General features: G+C 36.4%; 1 protein-coding gene across 1 annotated transcript; it reads right to left on the bottom strand.

The window, feature by feature from the left end:
• Window positions 1-10,294: 10,294 nt before the first annotated feature.
• LOC142162380 (uncharacterized) lies at window positions 10,295-11,353 on the bottom strand. The gene has a single exon (XM_075218728.1). It carries the CDS (start codon window positions 11,351-11,353, stop codon window positions 10,295-10,297), a length of 1,059 nt encoding a protein of 352 aa, XP_075074829.1.
• Window positions 11,354-20,689: the final 9,336 nt, after the last annotated feature.

The raw sequence follows: 20,689 nt of genomic DNA, 5'->3' as shown, positions 1-20,689 counted from the left end.
AAAATAAATTAAAATAAAACAAAAGGAAAGAAACTAAAAAGCAACATTGTAATTACACAGTGTAATTACCATCAATTTTCACCTCCCCTTGAGAATTGGAGAGTGTAATTACACCCAATTTCATACTTACCAAGTAATTACTTGGCCAAATAAACATGTCAAACTGTGTAATTACACTCAATTACGCCCAAATCCATTTCTAAGATGGCTTTCCAAAGAGGCTCTTACTCTATTTTCGTTTAGAAAAGAATGAGGTTTTTTTCTCTTTTCTTACATAGTGCTTCGACTAATTTAGATTCACGCCATAAGAATCCACAATAGAATTTTACCTCTTCTTACCAAAGATAACTATAGTCAAATCCGAAACTCTAATTGAAAGCGAAGAAATTTTTATTATTTCAAATTTTCACCATATCCTTCTGCGGTGTAATACCAAAGCACACCAATCAAACTGTAAAAAAAAAAAAAAAAAAAAAAAAGAAAAGAAAAAAAGAACAGTCTGAATTGAGACATTAACCCCTTCACTTCTTTAAAAACAAAATTTATGCATTTAAAAGTTACATACGAATATTATGAATCATAATTTTTATAATTATATATTCTTAAAATCTATTGAAACAGCTGAAGAAAAAAATTACTCTTGTATAAGGTAAAATTGGTTAATATTAAATGACCAAATAATAGCGTGACATGTGGAACCAGAAACAGACGGAAGACAGATCGAGCAAGAATTAAAAGATAGGGGACAACAGTTGCAGTTGGTATCGTATTGACCCCGAAGGAAGCATAATCAACGGGAGCGGGTCGAATGTTTGTCACCAGACGACATTTAATGAAGAATATTCAATAGGCAGCAATTGCAGAGAATTTTTGCATTCATGGCCTGCCGTTACACATTCATCAATGCCCTCCTTTATTTTCATTTAATAAGAGCTTGATCCTAAGATCTTGTTTTCTAGGTATAACTATAAATAGTGACTTCAACAATCATTGCGGGAGACGAAATCTTTGGCAAAACTTATGCTACATTTTACTCTCAAGCTAAACAATACAACTTTACTTTCTGCTTTATATTGCTATTATTTCTGTCCCTAGGAGGCATCGCTCCCGAAGCCAGATCTGCTATTTCTTGTGTTTTTTTACGCTAAGTCTTGTTTTTAATCTTATTTATTTATCATTTTTGGATCAAATCGGTTCGCTTGTCTATAAACCACGTAACAAACTCAACTATACCGTTTTGCGGATAAACAACTCTTGTGATTGCTAATAGCAATGGTGTAATTTTTTTTAATAAAGGAGCAATATTCATTTCTCTATTCATATGAATTTGTCAATTTGAAACACAACGAGACTCAACATGAACATAATTCGACAAAAGAAGAACTAATGTAACACGAAACGAGATAATTAATTGATGTAGTAAACGCTAAAGTTTTATGTCTTTCTTCTTCGGCCAGATACTTTAACGTGAGTTTAAGTAACAATTTTAATATTCTCACGTTTGTTTTTGCTTTTCCTCTCGTACGCAAGGTACGTACTTATTAGACTCCAGAATACAGAAGCCAAACGAACATCTCTTCCTATCAAAATTGGCGAGTTAGTTGTAGTAGTGATGGTGTCTAGTCAATTTTTCCCCATCTTAACCGTTGCACTGAATCTTTGTTATTTTATACTCAGCAAAAAACTTGTGTGCACAATCGAGATATATATATATATATATATGACTGTGCTTATAGGCTGTAGTTTATTCTCAGCACTCAGCAGATTCCTAGTTGGTTTTGTGCATTTACGTTATTTTTACCGTTAGACCTTGCTGGCACAAACTAGTAAAAATTTACCCTTACTACTATTTTAATTTATTTAGTTTAACTTTATAAAAACAGAGTTCATTGCATCGGGCTTGTCTAGTGCGATTTACATCTCCTATATAGTTTGGAAGCTATTGCACAGTAAACAGATTAACCAGCGCATATTCGAAGGATAGCTCCTGCGAGTTTCGCTGGAAATTTCCCCCAAGAAAAACTTTACAAAATCATTGAAAATCGTAAGTAAGATAATACAGATCTCTAGTCTTCGTGCTCAAGATCAGTTTTGGTAATTTAAGCATCTAAGGAGTGGTTTGGTAGGGCGCATAAGAATAATGTTGAATAGGGTGTATTAGTAATGCTGGTATTAGTTATGCTTGCATTAGTTATGCTGGTATTAGTTATGCTGACATATTACTTATCCATTGTTTGGTTTGATGTATTAAAACATTGCACAATTTTTAAAAGAATTGTTTGTTTACAAAAATGCCCTCAAAACTAGTTCACACTCTAACTTTTTAAAAGAAATATATGTTGAGAAATATTTTTATATGAAAAAGTTTACAAAAAATTATTTGATTTGTCTACCTATATTGTAAAATAAAATTAAATATTTATTTATAAAAAAGAAAATATGCTAAGTATTTATTTATTTATTTACTAGGGATATAATTTTATTTCTCACTATTTGGATTATTTTGAACTTGCATTAATATACTAACTAGCATATTTTAATCAAACATAAATTTTGAAGGACAATTTTGTCTTTAACTAAGCTAATGCATGCATTAAAACTCATTGCATTGCTAATACCATTGTTTTCTATGCATTAGTTATGCATAGGATAATACCAAATAGGATTGTATAGCTAATGTTTGCATAACTAATGCATATGTTCAAAATATGTACCAAACAATGTATTATTAATATACAAAGCTAATGCATGCATTATTTTATCTAATACATCCTACCAATCGATCCCTAAGAGTAATGAGAAAGTTTTATACACTGATGATTTAAAGGATTTTACACAATCAGCCAGGGGCTAAGCTAGAAGTCCGTATATGAGTTCGACCAAATCCGATAAATTTTGCTCAAATTATATATTTATGTTAAAAAATTTATTATGTATATAAAATATTAAATTTTAAAATCAGTTACTAGCACTTGATGTCGTCATTATAAAATCTTAAGTTCATAAAGTTGAAATTCTAACTCCGCTTCTGCATTCAAGTCAATAACAAAATAATACAAGTAATTCTCTTGATAAGTATTAAATTTAATCTAGTACAAAATAAGGATAATTTATTATCACATGTTAAAATTCATTGATAACATATTTTTGCTTACCAGTATAAATAATTTAAATCCTTCCATTAAAATTATTCCCAAAGAAAATGAGTAATAAAAATAGCTAGTACAGCAGGAATTAAAGTATCTTTCCAGAAATGGCAGTAATACAAAATCAATACAATTAGATTTACTCAGACCAGTAAATAGTAGCAGTAGTAATTGCGTTAATCTGATTTCAAACATTTTCCAGATCCAACTATCTCACAAGGTGTTTAATACTTACGCTCGACCATAGTAAATGCTCTAGAAAACGTCTTCCTTCTTTTCTTTGTTTTTACTTTTCTTATCCTTCGTCTTTCACGTCTAACTCGGTAAAAAACAAAATATCACTGATTAATAGCTTGTTTGGCCAAGTTTCTTTTTGGCTAAAAATGTTTTTTTTTTGCCAAAAGCACTTTTATCCAAAAATTGAAGTGTTTGGCCAAGCTTTTGGAAGGAAAAAAAGTATTTTTGAGGAGAAGCAGAAGCAGTTTTGGAGAAGTAGAAAAAAGTAGCTTCTCTCCAAAAGTACTTTTTTGAGAAACACTTTTGAGAAAAATACACTTAGAAGCAGTTTTTAAAGTTTGGCCAAACACTAATTGCTGCTCAGAAGTGCTTTTCAAACTAATTAGTCAAACATAAACTGCTTCTCGCCAAAAGTACTTTTGAGAAACGCACTTTAAAAAAAAACACTTATCAAAATAAGCTGATTTTTGCAGTTTGGCCAAACCGGCTATAATACTCCCTCCGTTCCAATTTATGTAAACATGTTTGATTGGGCACGAAGTTTAAGAAAAAATGAAGACTTTTGGAATTTGTGGTCTTAAACAAGTCAAAAAGGGCCCCAGAATACTTGTGTGGTGATAAAAGCTTCCCATTAAGGGTAGAATTGTAAGTTTAAGCTAAATTGTTACCAAATTTAGAAAGGGGTCATTCTTTTTTAAACGAACCAAAAAAGAAATAAGTTCACATAAACTGGAACAGAGGGAGTATGACTTTGTTTTATCAGTAATGAACTAGTCCAATATGGGAGTCCGAAACCTAAATGATAACTTTTTGGATTCAAAACACGTTTTTACAGTTTTAAAAAAAAAAATTATTTTTCTACCTAAAATGAAGTATAATACTGTGCTTTACTTTAACGGAATTTTAGCCGTTAAAGTATTACTACAGCGCAATATTATACTGCATTTTACACCTTAAATTTAAAACCCCCTTTCTTTCTCCACGACAGAACTGGTTCATCTCCCCACCATTAAAATATTTGAACAACGGTTATGCATACTTGGTGAAGCTGCTTCTCAAATGTCTGTGTCATCGCCCAATTAATCTTTTGATCTGTTTCTCCATATCTGCTAGTATTCATAAAAAAGTTGTGCTGTTGGTTCACATGTTTGTTTGTTTTTCCTCGGAAAATTTTAGAGCTTGAATCCTTCATCACTTCTGGCGTGATGTGCTTATGCGAATGAAAGCACCGCTTCCCCGAAAAGATAATCCGCTTACTGCTCAGTAGAGACTCTTTTGTCGTTTGGACTTTGGATAGCATTCCCAGTGTCAAGGACTGTTTCCAAACCCTTGGCAGCTTATTCTCTAATCTGTGTTGTCAGACATCTAGTAAGAAACATAGGTGTAAAAAACAGTATAATACTATGCTATAGTAATTTTATTTTTAACGGCTAAAATTCCGTTAAAGTAAAGCACAGTATTATACTGCATTTTAGGTAGAAAAGTAACTTTTTTTTAAAAAAATTGTAGAAATGTATTTTGAGTCCAATAAGTTGCCATTTAGATTTCGGACTCTCCAATATGGCCAACATTCACAATTCTATAAATTTCTAGTAACTTATAAAAGCTCTGAAGAGTTCGAAGCTCATAACAAGTGTGCCTTATTTGTAAAGAAGACTTAACTGCAGGTTAAGTCTTAATTTTGAATGTTAAGTTATGACTTTATGTGAAATGAGTAATTTTTGTCCAAATTATATGATACACTCCCTTCGTTAAAAGTTACATGTAATACTTTCCTTTTTAGTCTGTTTCAAAATAAATGACATATTTCTAAACTTGAAAATAATTCAACTTTAAACTCTTTATTTTACCCATTTTGTCCTTAATGAGAAACTTTTATAACCACACAAATGTCATGGCCCCACAAAGTTTTTAAGATCATAAGTTTCAAAAATCTTTTTTTTTCCTTTAACTCTGTGCCGAGTCAAACTACCACATCTAAATTGAAACGGAAAGAGTATTATGTTAGATTTTTTATTAAATATAATAAGTATTTTATTATAAGCTCAGTTAATATTATTATAGTATTACACTAGATGGATGAAGCCTGTGCCAGCACGGGCCCAATGACCTCTGGAATTTTGAATTTTCCCAATACAATCCTTGGCGAGTATGTAAATTTTGAAACAGGTATATGAATGAAGAAAATAAACATTGAAGGTAATTGACGTTGTGCAATTTGCTGCACTTCTACAAAATGGTCCTACTTTGTCCTAATTGAACAGCCAGATTTAAGTGTCAGTGTTGTTATAATAAAAGATAAGGCATACATGAAATGGGGTCAAATTCTATTTTGTGGGCTGCAACGCAGTAACACCAGGCCTAGCAGCTGGGTACATAATGACCAACAACTCCAAAAATGGGCTGCAACGCAGTAACACCACACCTAGCAGCTAAGTACACAAAGACACAACAACTCCAAAAATGGGCCGCAACGCAGTAACACCAAACCTAGCAGTTGGGTACACAGATACAATTGTCAAAAGAATATACTTTGCCTACTAATAAGTAAAACTAACACGAAAGGCAGGAACCGCCATTCTAAATCTTGATGGATGATTCCATCTACAAGCACAAAGTTCATGTGGGGGTAGGTGGGTGGGTGGGGGCTGATCTTGCTCATCACCATTTACTATTACACACAATTTTTCTTCTTGTTGGTCATCTTTGTTGTACCAATTTCGGGATAAGGCACACAGTACATAAGATCTTTAAAATTCTATTGATTTGGATCACTGAATGACGAAAGTTAGCTCAAGTCTATTCTTTCGACAGTGCAGATATGCAAACAAATATAGGCATCTACCAGAACAAGTAATATCATATTTGCCACAATGAAAGATATGTTTACCTCCATCAAAATACCTGTATTAGTGATAACTAAATAACTCGATGTACCTGCTGAGGTACAGGAAGCTGGCCTTGCTGCTGAAACAATAGAAAATTCTTCCACATTCCATGGGTTTGTTGTTCTATCGCCAAACCAGATATCATATCACATGCTAAAGAATCAACGACTAATTTTGCAACAAGAACTACACTAACAGATTTCAGCCTGCATCACCTGTATCTATAAATTATACAAACATATGTACAGGGTTGCCTCTGGATGAGGGCTCTAACTTGATCCTTGAAAGATTTGGAAGCCAATAATGTCCTTCAGACCATACGGAACCCCATAAAGAGGACCTATAAAGAATAGAATCAAATAAATGTTTCCCTTTGAGCAAATTCAGAGAAAGTTAATTGTATATGAAGTTTTCTAATTAAGATAAAAAAAAAACCGACAGGATTCATTCCTTAGAATAAAGTGAAAAGTGCTGGAATAATAGAGGATGTTGAGAATAGGTAAAATGCTAATAGTAGCAAGGGTATACAAGAAAGGAAGAGGGCCAGGGGAAGAGAGGAAGGATGAATATCACCCAAATATTTGCCTTTTAAAAGCAGTTGATCAGCTTCTTTTGCTTGTTGATATGCTAATTCTTCAGTAATTTTGATAATGGATTCAAGGATAGGACCATACCTCTGAAGCTCCGGAACTGCACATCATTTTGAGAATCAAATTATTCAATAACAAACAAAGTAGATTACATGAAGGAAAGTATTCATCATACCTTTTTAATCTGCCCAAAAATATTTCTGTTAGTGCACTAATGTAATTAATTTTTCCTTTAAAAGTTGCCCAAGTTTGACAATTTGATATAACAACATATCATGTACTCAATTAATAAAATTTAAAATGACATGCATTGGTACAACATAGTTACTTAGTTAATATCTATAAGTTAAAAGGACTGATTTCATTAGTCTTATCTTTTAGGACAGCATAGGCAAAACAACTGTACAGATTTTTACTGTTGGTGTAAAGGAAGCACAACATTTCAAAAGAGGGCACTTAGAGCATAGAATACCAACAAAGAGGGATCCGACGAAACGACAAAGACCACTGTTGTAAATTAATGGGAATGGAGACAACTGATCAGGTGAGTAAAATTTTGTACCAGTAACGCTCTTGGTTTTGGATAATAGGAGTGGAAGTTATAGATTCCATGTATTTGTAGTACCTTCGCTTGCTCATTAATTTCAAAATTTTGATCTATATCACTCAATGGTGTTTTGCCTGAGTATAAGCAATACCACATATCAGTTCCATATTGTTGGAAGCTCCTATGCTGCACTTCATTGTAGACTTTTAAAATCACTTTTACATGTCCCTATACAGATAAGTCACCTAAAGGCTAAAGGTATATATATAGCTTTGCTGGGCAGGACTAATCCATGTATATACAAATGAGCACATACGCTCAGATGACACCAATATCCAAGACTTTTAAGGCAGATATATGGAAGGATATTAAATCACCTGCCTTTTTCTAGCCAAATACCTCTTAAAGGATCCATGAGTTGAAGCTGAATTTTGTTGACTAGGCTCTCCCATAATTGATGGCTTATCATCATTAATTCCTTTTATCAGTAGCTGGTGATTTGTGTGCCTTCCATATGTATCCTTGACGTAGAACCAGCTGAAATGCCAACGATAATGTAAATTAAAATCCACAATAAATCAGTTAAGACACTATAAATGCAACCGATCAAATTGAATGGACAATCAATATCTAATTGGAAAGTATCCAGCTCCGAAATTTTACAAGTTGTGTAACCGTTTCGTAGAAGAGCCAAGATTATGTGCAAAACTATCAATATAAGAAGCAAGAAGTTTACCACACAACAAAGAATTACCAACATGATTTGCATCAACTTTTTGTGATTCTCCAGCCAAACATGTGGGGTACCCCATTTCACACTTAAGTTTAGTATCAGAAGACTGCCCTGATTCTTTGGCAACTTCCATTTCCTAAACAACAAAATGAAAATCAGTGTATGGAAAATGTAGCAAAATGCACACTGGTAGATACAATTACTTGGAAGTATGTTCATGAGTCTAATACTTGCAATTTTATAAATCGAAATAAAGTAGCCAGAAGAGTTTAGCTGTAATTTAATCAAAATGTATAACGTAGTAGTTTGATACGTTCTGCCCACTTTATTCTAGGTATTTGACACGTCCTTATCTTGTAAAATTTTGGAATGCAAACGTAATTCCTAATTAATAATCACAAAAAGAAAGTAGAAGTTAGTCACAGTAAAATTAAAATTGGTAAGAATTTTGATACATATACATATAGTCAGTTATGTTGCTTTTAAGAGACAGTAAACCCTCCTCCTTCGTTTGGGATTGGGTCCGGTTGGGTTACATTATAAATGGAGTTCCTTCTAGTTCTTCACATAAGAATCAGTTGTAATAGTTAAGCAAGAATCAATCTTATAGAAAAAGAAATGTTAAAGCAACCATCAAGTTTTTCAAGTATATCACCAAGCAAGTATCCAAATGATATGAATACATCAGCTATAATACTTTTTTTATTTTCCGTTAGTGAGCTTTAAATGTTTTTCATCATGTAGTAGTTATGTTATAAATTATTGGCATGAAAGAACCTAATAGTATTGATGCAAGAAAATGCATTTGGATTATCAAATAATATTGAAGCAAGAAAAAGAAAGTAAGATAGATGGACAAAATAAGACAGAGATGAAACAGATTATACATGCCATAGAAACAGTAAAATCAAATAGATACAACATTGAGCTATTTATTGCGCGTTAAAAAGAACGATAAAAGTTTAGCAAGGATTTTCAAGAACAGAAGTTAACCTTTTGTTATTACAACGTAAAGGTGCACAAAATATGTTTCAACAAGAATTGTTAAATGAATAATAAGTATACAGGTAAAGGTAAAAATACCTCTGTATGACAAACCTCAAGCCAACTTGTCATGAATTATGTGAGCACATTACAAGAACAAAACTTGGAGTCATCCAGTGGAACTATTTATGGAAAAGCTTTTTGAATGATTTCATTATACACTATATTGTAAGTTGAATGATCATCATCGCTATCTGTTGTGGCTGGTCGAATTAACAATTTTACACAATTGGAACTTTTTGCTCTTAATAGCTCTACGTAGAGTTGACCGTGGGAAAAAATAGGTTCGCGTAAATAAACTCCCACGAGGTCCAATGTTTGACCTTGAGCTTTATTTATTGTCATAGTAAAACATAATCTCACAGGAAATTGTGTTCTTTTGAAAGGAATAGGCAATTTTTCATATGTTGATGATAATAATGGTATTCTGGGAATAAATACATGTGTATTCTTAATGTTCCCAATGGCAATTTTAGCACTTATAACATGTTTTCGAAGATCACAACATATAAGTCGTATACCATTGCATAAACGTTCACATGGATTTAAATTTCGTAACAACATAACAGGACAATTCTTTTTCAAGGTCAATTTATGGGGAGGTAAACCAGCAGGATGTAAAGTATGCAAAAAATATTCATATTGACTTTGATCGTTTGCTTCAATAGTCTCATCAAATGCAACATATGTTTTAGGATCACCAGGAAATTGAGCTATGAGCAAATCATTTATTTCATCAACAAAGTCATTTTTGGTTGTCAAAACTACACGCGAAGTTATAGAAGATGTATCGGAAAAACATGTATCTAGATCTGGATAAGTAACTCTAAACAACAGATCTAATGAATGATTTTCAGAAATGAAAGGGATAACAAAACAATTAGGGATTTCAATTTTGTTATGGCTATTTGTTTTTTCTTGTCCATTTTCAATTCTCATCAAATATTCACAAAAGGTAGGATTTGTATTTGCACGCATATTTTGTGATAAACGTAGTTTTTCTAGTTGATTCCAAATTTCAAAATATAATAAGCTTTCTTGAATAAAATCTTCTTTTTTCCCACTCCTAACAACCGGGAGAGTTTGTCTAAAATCACCGCCGAAAACGATCACTTTTTTTCCAAATAGAGAATATCAAAAGTTTCTATCACTTTCTTTTTTCCCATAGATACTTCATCCCAGACAATCAGTTTTGCATCACGTATTAAAGCTGCAAGTGCGCTTTGCTTACTAATGTTGCAAGAATATTGTTCATCTATATCAATAGGAAATTTAAAGCGGGAGTGAGCAGTTCGTCCTCCTGGGAGGATCGAAGCTGCAACACCTGAACTTGTTGTTGCTAAAGCGACAAAACCTTTTGATCGTACAACAGCTAATAAAACACGATATAGAAAAGTTTTTCCAGTTCCTCCAGCTCCGTCAACGAAAAATGCTCCTAATTTGGTAGAAAATATCCTATCAATAATGGTGTCATACGCTTTTCGTTGTTCAGTATTTAATTTTCTCTCTAGAAGCAAATCTTCTTCTCTAACAATGATATTTCTTTCAAACTGACAGTCATTGGTTTCTCCGATAGCAGTTGAAGGTTTAATTTTCTCAGGAATAAGATTATATTCATTAATATCACGTCCCATCAAATCCAAAATATCATTAATATGATTTAAAGCCATAAAACGAATATCTTTAGCATTCATGTTAGGTAGAATCTTAAAATCTTCGGACATTGAATCTTCAAATTGTTTCCAAAGTTCTGCTGGATTAGCGGGATTACAATACACCAATAATGTTGCAAATAAACGCCTTAAACTATATGACATTTGATAATTTGTAGCTTCATTCATACATTCAACCAAGTTGTTATCACAATGTAACAATCCTCTTTTTTCTGCAGCCTCTCTAAATATATTATAACATTTGCCGTCAACTTTACATAAGTCCTGATATGATTTTGGTCCTCTAACTTTCATCAACAATAATCTAAGATAATATCTTTCTCCTTCTGTTGGATGACATGTTAAAACACGTCCAATTACATTACGTTGTTTTCGACGTGTCCACATTTTTTCCTTAAATGACCATACAAAGTACTCAGGAAATTCTTTATTTAATAATAACAGTTGCATAGCATCTTTATTTGTTCTGTTCATAACAAAGAATTCAGTTAACATTGTTTTTCGAATCATCGGATTACTCAGTATTCTATCAACATTCTCAATACTTTTAAAAGAGACAAATTGTTGTCCTTCTAAATATAACTGAAGGTGAAAAACACTTGGAGTTATTTCACTTATTGGTAAATGAAATAATCACCACGCAGCTTCTGGAGGCGAAACCCATCTAGCAGATTGATATTCTTTTATTTCATCTATGTTTGTTGTAACAACCCGACCGGTGTTTTTGAGCTTTAGTGCGTTCTTCGGCGGTTTGAGTCCATGAATAGCTTTACTTCAGGTATTATGACTTGTACGCATTGTCGGAATTGAATTTTGGGAAATTCGGAATTGATTTGGAAAGAGAATTCTCATTTCGGAAGCTTTAAGTTGAAAGAATGGACTAAGATTGGATTTTGAATAAACAACCTCGAAATCGGGATTCGAAGGTTTCAGCAAGTTCGTATGATGCGGACATACTTGGGCGTATGTCCGGACTGGATTTTGGAAGACCCAGAAACGTTTCGGCCCCTATTGTGGAAGTTAGCATTTTGGAAGAATCTCATAAGTTTGGGTTGAAGTGCATTTCAGGGTTATCAATGTCCGTTTGGGATTCCGAGTCTAGGAATAGCACCGTATGGTGATTATGGTATTGGGAGCGCGATCGGAAGTGAATTCGGAGGTCCGTAGGTCATTTTAGAGTCATTTGGCTAAAGATAGAAATTTTAAGGTTTTTGGGAAGTTTGACCGAGAGTTGGCTTTTTGATATCGGGGTTAGATTCCGATTATGAAAGTTGGAGCAGGTCCGTAATATCGAATATGACTTGTGTGCAAAATTTGAGGTCAATCGGACGTGATTTGACGGGTTTTGGCATCGAATGTAGAAGTTTGAAATTTCAAAGTTCATAAAGTTTGGATTGGAGTACGATTCATGATTTAGACGTTGTTTGATGTGATTTAAAGCCTTGGCTAAGTCCGTAATGTGTTTTGGGACTGGTTGGTATGATTGGTTGGGGTCCTGGGGGCCTCGGGTGGATTCCGGATGGTTAACGGATCCAAAATGGAATTTGGAGAAGGTTTGATGCTGCTGGTACTGGTATGACCGCATTTGCGGTGTTTTGGTCACAAATGCGACATCGTATTTGCAAGAGGGAGATCGCATTTGCGAACCTGGGGGCTGCTGAGGGGGATCACATTTGCGAAGGGGCCATCGCTTTTGCGATACTGTCTTCTTCACATTTGCGAAGCATTTTGTCGCAAATGCGACCATGGTAGGGGAAGCTGGGCTTTGCATTTGCGGTGCCTTTGTCGCAAATGCGACCATCGCAATTGCAAGCCGCGAGTCGCAAATGCGACTTCTGCATCTGGTGTTGTGGCTTTTTATTCCGAGACTTAGCCCATTTCCCTCAATTTCCACTTGACCTTAAGCGATTTTTGAGAGCATTTGAGGAGGGATTCCATCATCATCAAAGAGGTAAGTAATTTCTATACGTCATAAGTTAAATACATAGATTATGGGTAGATTAACATGTGGAAATTAGAAAAAATCAAGGGTTGTAGATGAAAAAAACCTAGAATTATGTAAAAACAAGATTTAACCACGAAATTTGTTAGGGAATGGAGTAAAAATCATATATTCTTGATCTTTAGGTTATGGGTAACAACTTTCTTCAAAAAAAATCGGAATCCGGGTATGTGGGCCCGGGGATGAATTTTAGGAACCTTGCATTTAAGGTTGGGAAATTGGTTTAATAATTAGAATATGAACTTTCGAGCATGTATTGACTAGTTTTTACCCTATTTGAATAGTTTTGGATCGTTCGGCTCCAAATTGGAGGTTTGAGCGCATTCTTGAATCGAAATATAGGCTTCGTAGTGAGGTGAGTCTCCTTTCTAACCTTGTAAGAGGGAATTGTCCCCATAGGTGAGTTAATTGGTTATGTACTCCTATTTGCGGGGGCTACGTACGCATGAGGTGACGAGACTCCGTGCGTAGCTACTATTATGCTTTAGTCCGGGTAGTTTAGGGTCCAAAAACATGCTTTCTTGTAATACTTGCAACCTTGTTGACAAACTTAAAATGCTTAAACATATCGAACATGTAAATGAATTTCTAAAAAAAGGCTAGATATCATTTCTTAACTTTTAAAAGAGAAATTTGTCTTTTCCTGAATATTTGCTCCTTGATGAATTATTGATTTGATTGTTTGAATGTGTTTATCTATTACGGAACGGGCCGAACGCCTCGTTAGATTAAATAGATGCATCTATGGTTCTGTCACGACCCCAAATACCCGGTCGTGATGGCGCCTATCACATTACTAGGCAAGCCAACCCAAACTATCAATCACATCGAATTTCCTTTAACCATTTTTTTTCCAACATAGGTTTAAATACCAGCTTTCATAAGAAGTGTTTAAAACAGCTAAAATAATGTGGAAAACCAATAAACATAAGACAACACAGCCCAAACATCTGGTGCCACGAGTCTAGAGCCTATAAATATACAAGTCTAATGGTATAATACATAACAAGTCTAAAATGCGGGAAAAACAAGGATAAGAGGAAGAAAGCAGGGCTGCGGACGCCATGCAGCTACCTTGCAATCTCCGACAAACTCCGACAATGCTGAGGACCCTCACTCTGCCGCTCAGGCACCTGGATCCGCACAGAAGGTGCAGGAAGTAACGTGAGTATGCCAACTCAGTAAGTAACTAAAGTAAATAAGGTCTGAAAGTAGTGACGAGCAGTTAAAAACCATATAACTGAAGAAAACAACATGATAACATGTCAACTTCACAGTTTTAAACCAGTTTCGTTGTAAAATCATCAAATTTCAGTTTAAACACTTGAAATCATATACTTAGCAATATTCCCAACAGAGGCTTATTTTAAAATAAGAGTGAAATCAGTAAAGATATCATAATTGGGCCCCTCGGACATGGTATCACTCAGAATATGGCCTCTCGGGCAGCCTTTCAGTCACTCGTAACTCAACTCTCGTCACTCAGTATTCACTCTTAGCACTCAGGCTCATTAATATCTCATAGTAATAGAAATCACAGTAACTGCTGCGGCGTACAACCCGATCCATAATTTATAGTCGACTACGCTCACTAGGGGTGTACAAACTCCGGAGGGGCTCCTACAGCCCAAGCGTCATATCGCTGCGGTGCGCAACCTGATCCAGTATATATATCGTTGTGGCGTGCAGCTCGATCCATATAAGTATCGCTGCCCGATCCATAATATATACATATAATATCCTCACTATTAGGTTCTCAACCTCTCTTAGTCATTAACCTCACAGCCTCTTGGGCACCACAATAGAGATTAGGGAACTCAGCCCAAACAATCCTCACAATTAGAAGTGGAGTGATAAAACCACTTTTAAATATTTAAATAGGTAAAACATGACTGAGGATATGCTTTCAACAAGTGCGGAAAATAGTCAAATTCCCCTAAGGGTCTCAACAGGTCGGCACAAGGCCCCAAACATGGCATACAACCCATAATATAGTATAAATAGCTAAAGTACAGAATATCATAAGGTTCAAAATCAAATACTTGGCTTAATAGTCGCTACGGGATGGACCAAGTCACAATCCCTACCGGTTCACGCCCACACGCTCGTCACCTAGCATGTGCGTCACCGCATTTGTCAAAACAAGTCAAATACAGAGGTTTGTACCCTCAGTTCTAGATTTACAATGGTTACTTACCTCAAACCAGTGAAAATACTACTCCGCGACGCCTTTGCCCCTCGAATCGGTCTCTATTCACGTCGAATCTATCCAAAATCAGAATCACGGCGTCAAAATATGCTAAGGGAACGAAGCCCAAGCAAAAACAATCAAATAATACCAAAAATCTCGAAATTGGCCAAAACCCGACCCCCGGGTCCACGTCTCGAAACTCGATAAAAATCACATCAACGGAATCCTTATCCTTCCACGAGTCTATACATATCAAGAACACTGAAATCGAAATCCAAATGACCCCTCAAATCCCCATTTGAAAGTCTCTTAATCTCAAGCCCTAATACCAATTTTTCTTCCTTAATCTCCACTAAAACCATGATTAAACAATGGAAAAGTGATCATAAACCCAGGTAATTAAGCTTAGGGAACTTACCCAACTGATATATTCTTTGATTCCTTTAGAAATTTTATGCCTTAGCCTCTTTCCCGTCTTCAAAAAATGGAGTATTTTGCAAAAATTCGCGAAGAAAACAATATATACCTTCTGGCTAGGGATTTTTGCATCTGCGATCCCATAGCCGCTTCTGCGGTACCGCATATGCGGCCAAATTACCGTTTTTGTGGTCTCTCACTTAAATGGCCCAATCCGCATCTACGGTCAACTATCCGCACCTACGCCCTCGCAGGTGTGGTCACACTACCGCATCTATGGTTCCTGATGATTCCTCTAAAATTCGCTTCTGCGGCTCCTCTTCCACACGTGCAGCGTCGCACCTGCGGTCCCCAATCCACAGGTGCGGAAATACCAGAAGCAGCTGAGATTCTGCAACTTCACAAGTCTCAAACCTCTCCGTCAACCATCCGAAATCACCCCGAGGCCCCAGGGACCTCAACCAAAAGCACAAACATATCCCAATACCTTATTAAAACTTGTTCCAATCATCAAAATACCTCAAACATCAAATTAACCAAAACACATCGGATTCAAGCCAAATTTTCTAAAATCTTCCAAATTACGTTTTCGATCAAAAACCTAACCAAACCACGTCCGAATAACCTGAAATTTTGCACACACATCCCAAGTGGCACAACGGAACTAATTCAACTCTCGGAATTCCATTCCGACCCCTATATCAAAATCTTTCCTACCAACCGGAAATCGCCAAAATATCAACTTCGCCAATTCAAGCATAAATCTACTATGAACCTCCAAAATTCATTTTGATCACGCTCTTAAGTCACAAATCACCTTCCGAAGCTAACCAAACCATCGGATCTCACATCCGAGCCCTCTAACATATAAGTCAGCATCCGATTGACTTTTTCAACTTAAACTCACTCTAAAGAGACTAAGTGTCTCAAACCTTACCAAATCCTTTTCGAACTCAATCCGACCAACTCAATACCACATAACACGGATAAACAAAGCATAGCAAAGCAGAAATAGGGAAAACAGAGTGGTAACTCATGAGACGACTGGTCGGGTCATCACAGGTTCGCGCCATTCTACCCTCTGGCAGTGCACAGTTTAAATATTGTTTGATCAGGCCATACATCCTCGGCATGATTTGCACATGATTGTATTGTTTGCCTTGAAATTTATTGATATTGATATTTGCCCTCCTAGCCTTGAGATAATTGAAATTAATGGATTATGAATTCGGAGACTTTTAATATAAAAAGGAACTTTTACCTTTTCGTGACTTATTTGAAATTACTGTCATTCTTAATAACTCCATGATTAATCGCATTAATAATATATTACTATTAGACCACTAGTAAGTGTCGAAGTTGACCTCTCGTCTCTACTTCTTCGAGATTAGACGGGATACTCATTTACACTTGCTGTGCATTTTTGTTGCACCGGTTTATGTGTGGCTAGTGGCTTAGTGGCATAGCAGCATGGTTATCGAGATGTCTGTAGCCAGCAGAGTCTCCTTCAGAGTATTGTATTGTATTTTCATTTCTGTCCAATTGTATTTCGGACAGTTACTGTATTTTATTTTATTCCCTAGTAAATGCTCGTGCACTTGTGACACCGGGTTCTGGGATGTATATGGAAGTAGTCAGTATTTTGAAATTGTTAAAGATATCATTATTTATTCAGTGAAAATTTATTTCTTATTGTTTAAATGTATAAAAGAAGTGAGTTCAGAAATATCTAAAACGAGAAATTACTAGTTATTTAGTGTTGGCTTGCCTGACAATGGTATCCGGTGCCATCACGACCCTTAGTGAATTTCGGGTCATGACAACATGGTATCAGAGCGCTAGGTTCCTTTAGGTCTCACAAGTCTAGTAGAGTCTCGCGGATCGGTACGAAGACGTCTGTACTTATCTTCGAGAGGCTACCGGACTGTTAGGAGCACCTTCCTTCTTGATTCCTCATCGTGTGATTTGATTCCTTGAGGCTTATGCCCTTGTTTCTTCCTACTCAATCTTATGCGATGCGAACCGCTTGTTATAAATCGAGAATTGAAGAATTGTAATGGTACTACCGATGTGGTGCTGGATGTTTCTCCCTACATAGTTGATTGGGCTATTATCGTAGCCTTGCAGAAGGATATCTTTTCATTTTAGCTCAGTAACAGTATTCCTGAGAGCTTTGAGGCTATGCACAGATTGCTATGATGTGCACAATTGGTTATCGCACAGTATTGACTTGATGGTAGGATACTTGCCTATGTGTTGGGGCGGTGAATGATTTGAAAGGAAGTCTACTCAGTGCACGATTCAGAGATCTGATATCTCATTCCAGCGAAGGAAAAACAATTGGCCTATGAATTTCCAAATTTGGGGTGATGGAGTAACGAGACTTGGTATTTTCGAGCGTTGTGGAATTTTCATCTGCGATGTAACATCGTCGTCCTCGATTGTATGTGTTAAGTTCGTCGGTGTTATGACCTTCTGCAATTCGCCTTTGGGGTAAGATATTGTGAAATAATATTGGAGAAACGACTGTCAGATATCGTGGGGTGCGGCGGTGCAGGATTGAATCGGTGTTTCTAATGTCGACGGCTCGAGAAAGATGATCTCCGAAAATGTTTAAAATTAGTAGCGATTTGTGGGTTCAAGTGCTACGAAGATCGATTTTATTAAGGCAACAACTGAGCAGCAATGGATGAGGAAGGACATGTGGGGAGTGTCACGTGGTGGTTAAAATTTCTAAAAGGCCAAGTATAAGAAGCAAGGGTCGAGTAATCTATTAAAGGGGTGAGTTCCGCCAAAGTGGGAGAGTGGCTGAGTTGTATATGTGCTTTGTGGTAGGATAACCACGCACCTTAAGGAGAGTTTGGAATGATTTGGGAATTTTAATGATTAGAGATTGGGGTCTATGGATTTAATCTGAAGTATGTGATATTATACGGCAGTAGATTTGATATAACAGAAAGGAGCTGCTTGAAATGAAGAAGGATACAACATAACTTTAAATTGGAAAGATGTTGCCGCACAATTAATTGATGTCCACGAAGGGTGAAGGGACTTGTGCAGCTAGAGAGTGAGCTCGGACTCAGGATGGGTTATTGATGTCATAGTGATTGTACCCCGTGCAGCAGCATTGGAAGATGCCAGAAAGTGATTTCCACAGATGGGTTATTCCCTGTGAGCAGGTTAGCAGTCGCGTGGTTGGCGAAGCTTCTGCGGAGGATTTTACTGGCCATTTCGGTAAGAGGTCGAATATGTGAATATTGATGGAAAGTTAGGGTATTCATGAAGTGCTAATGGAAGGATTTCAAGGAATCTGGCGGTGTAATTGCACGAGGTCATGTCAATAAGAGATAAAGAATGTTGGTGAATTCCAGAGGTGTGTAATAGTTGCTTCAAGCTAAGTGTGAGAGTCCCACTGCCTACGATTGGGTTGCATGGTTAACTACTTTTGAGGTTTCTGGATATTAACACATTGATGGGTTACTTCAACTACAGGAAAAGAACATAGGTGGTAATTTGAGCAAAGGGATTGTTAAAGGTGTACTATGGTTGGACTTATTGGCTCATGTTCAGACTTGGGGAAGGATTCAGGATTTATGCCTTGTATAGATGCGGGTTTCAAGGGAAGTCATTTTGCCGGTGCTTCACCGGGAGGGTATTCATGTGCTAGAAAATTCATGGAGTCGATTATATTCGGGGCCAAGTCAGAGTGGGTGGCTCTCAACAACGGTCCTAGTGGATTCAAAGGGGTAAAATGTGGTGCCTAATGATTTCGAGCCTATAGGTATGGTTAAGAAACACGCTTTTGTAGCAACTTATGAGAAGAGGCCCAGAATGTTCTATGATGTTTTGACTCGCAGTGTAGCATTGGAAGGAAAATGAGAAAAGACTTCGGATTTGTAGAGGGATTATCAAAATGGGCATACTGGTTGAGGATGAAAATGTGCGCACAAGGGAGGTATGAAACGGTTCGTGGGATTGGAGACAGCGTGGTCTCGTGATTCAAGGTCACTCGGGATGAGTGCGGATGGGGTGTGTTATATGTTGAATGGAGTTATTATTATTTCTAAGGCAATCAAGGATAAATTGGAAGAAGATAGATTGATTAGCCATAGTTGAATTGGCATATTAGTGGTAGTAATCAGTTCCTGTAGCGGGACCAAGTTATGCAAGTGATTTGTGACGGTACGTGTGAGGCCGGTCGGCCACCGTAATTGATATTATTCAAAAGTATTCTATTGTTATGGCCTGTTATGTGTAGGCGGATCCCGGAAGGGCTATGGTGGCTTAGACCACTACTTAGAGATTGCATATTCCACGGTTATGAGAATTCACCTGTGGATTGCTATGGTTCTCCTAAAGTGAGTTAAGTGAAAAGTTTTTATATGATGAAGTGTTAATCTATTAGTGGTTCCGAAGTTATGATGAAAAACGTGTTCTATCGTATATTAGCATGTTGGGTGCAGTGAGTGGTATGGAATTTGAAGTGAGGATCAAGGTTGCAGTTCGGTGTTGACAAGGATGTCACGAGCTCGGATGAGCAGGAAAGGAGTTTCGATGTTTAAGGTAAGTTGGTATTGTCTTCAGCATCACCTAAGATCGGTGTTTTGTGAAAAAGGCTTTGCATCCTGGTTAAGGATTCTTGATCGCTTTTCAGCGAGTGCGGCCGGTGGTTTGGATGTACAGACTTGTTATATGTTACGGAAGATTGTGGGAGCGTGCCCCACGGGGAGGTTGTATAAGTGTGGCATGTAGTCACTTGAGTGATTGAAGATTTAAATCAAGTATGAAGATCGTGGTAATATCACTAATTTGAGAATTTATGTTTGGAGGGCACTCGACTTATTGGGTTGTGGACCGTGGAGGATTGCCCCGGTTATGATGGTAGTTCTCGTGTGTTATGAGAAAAAGGGAGTTATTATGGACCTTCGAAAGGTTATTAGCCTAGTTCAGTGTGATCAGAATCAGCTTGAGGTCTGTGGATGGATCTAAATGTGAATATGGGCTCTATATCAGGCCAGATGTGTTCATTTCAGCAATGCACTCCTTTGGACAAATAGTCAGTGTACTAATTCGTTGTCAACTATTTCATGTAATGATATATTGCGCCGTATGAGTTGTGATATGGCTTGGTGAATTTCTTATGTGTTGAGGTTCTGCGTAGATATGATGTTATATGAGCAAGATTTCTCTCGAGATTCAGATCGTGTATCGCACCTCAGTT

Source organism: Nicotiana tabacum, chromosome 7 (assembly GCF_000715075.1).
Source record: "Nicotiana tabacum cultivar K326 chromosome 7, ASM71507v2, whole genome shotgun sequence".
Taxonomy (NCBI): Eukaryota; Viridiplantae; Streptophyta; class Magnoliopsida; order Solanales; family Solanaceae; genus Nicotiana; species Nicotiana tabacum.
The sequence above is the reverse complement of the archived record's forward strand: the minus strand, read 5'-3'. Positions and strand labels throughout refer to the sequence as shown.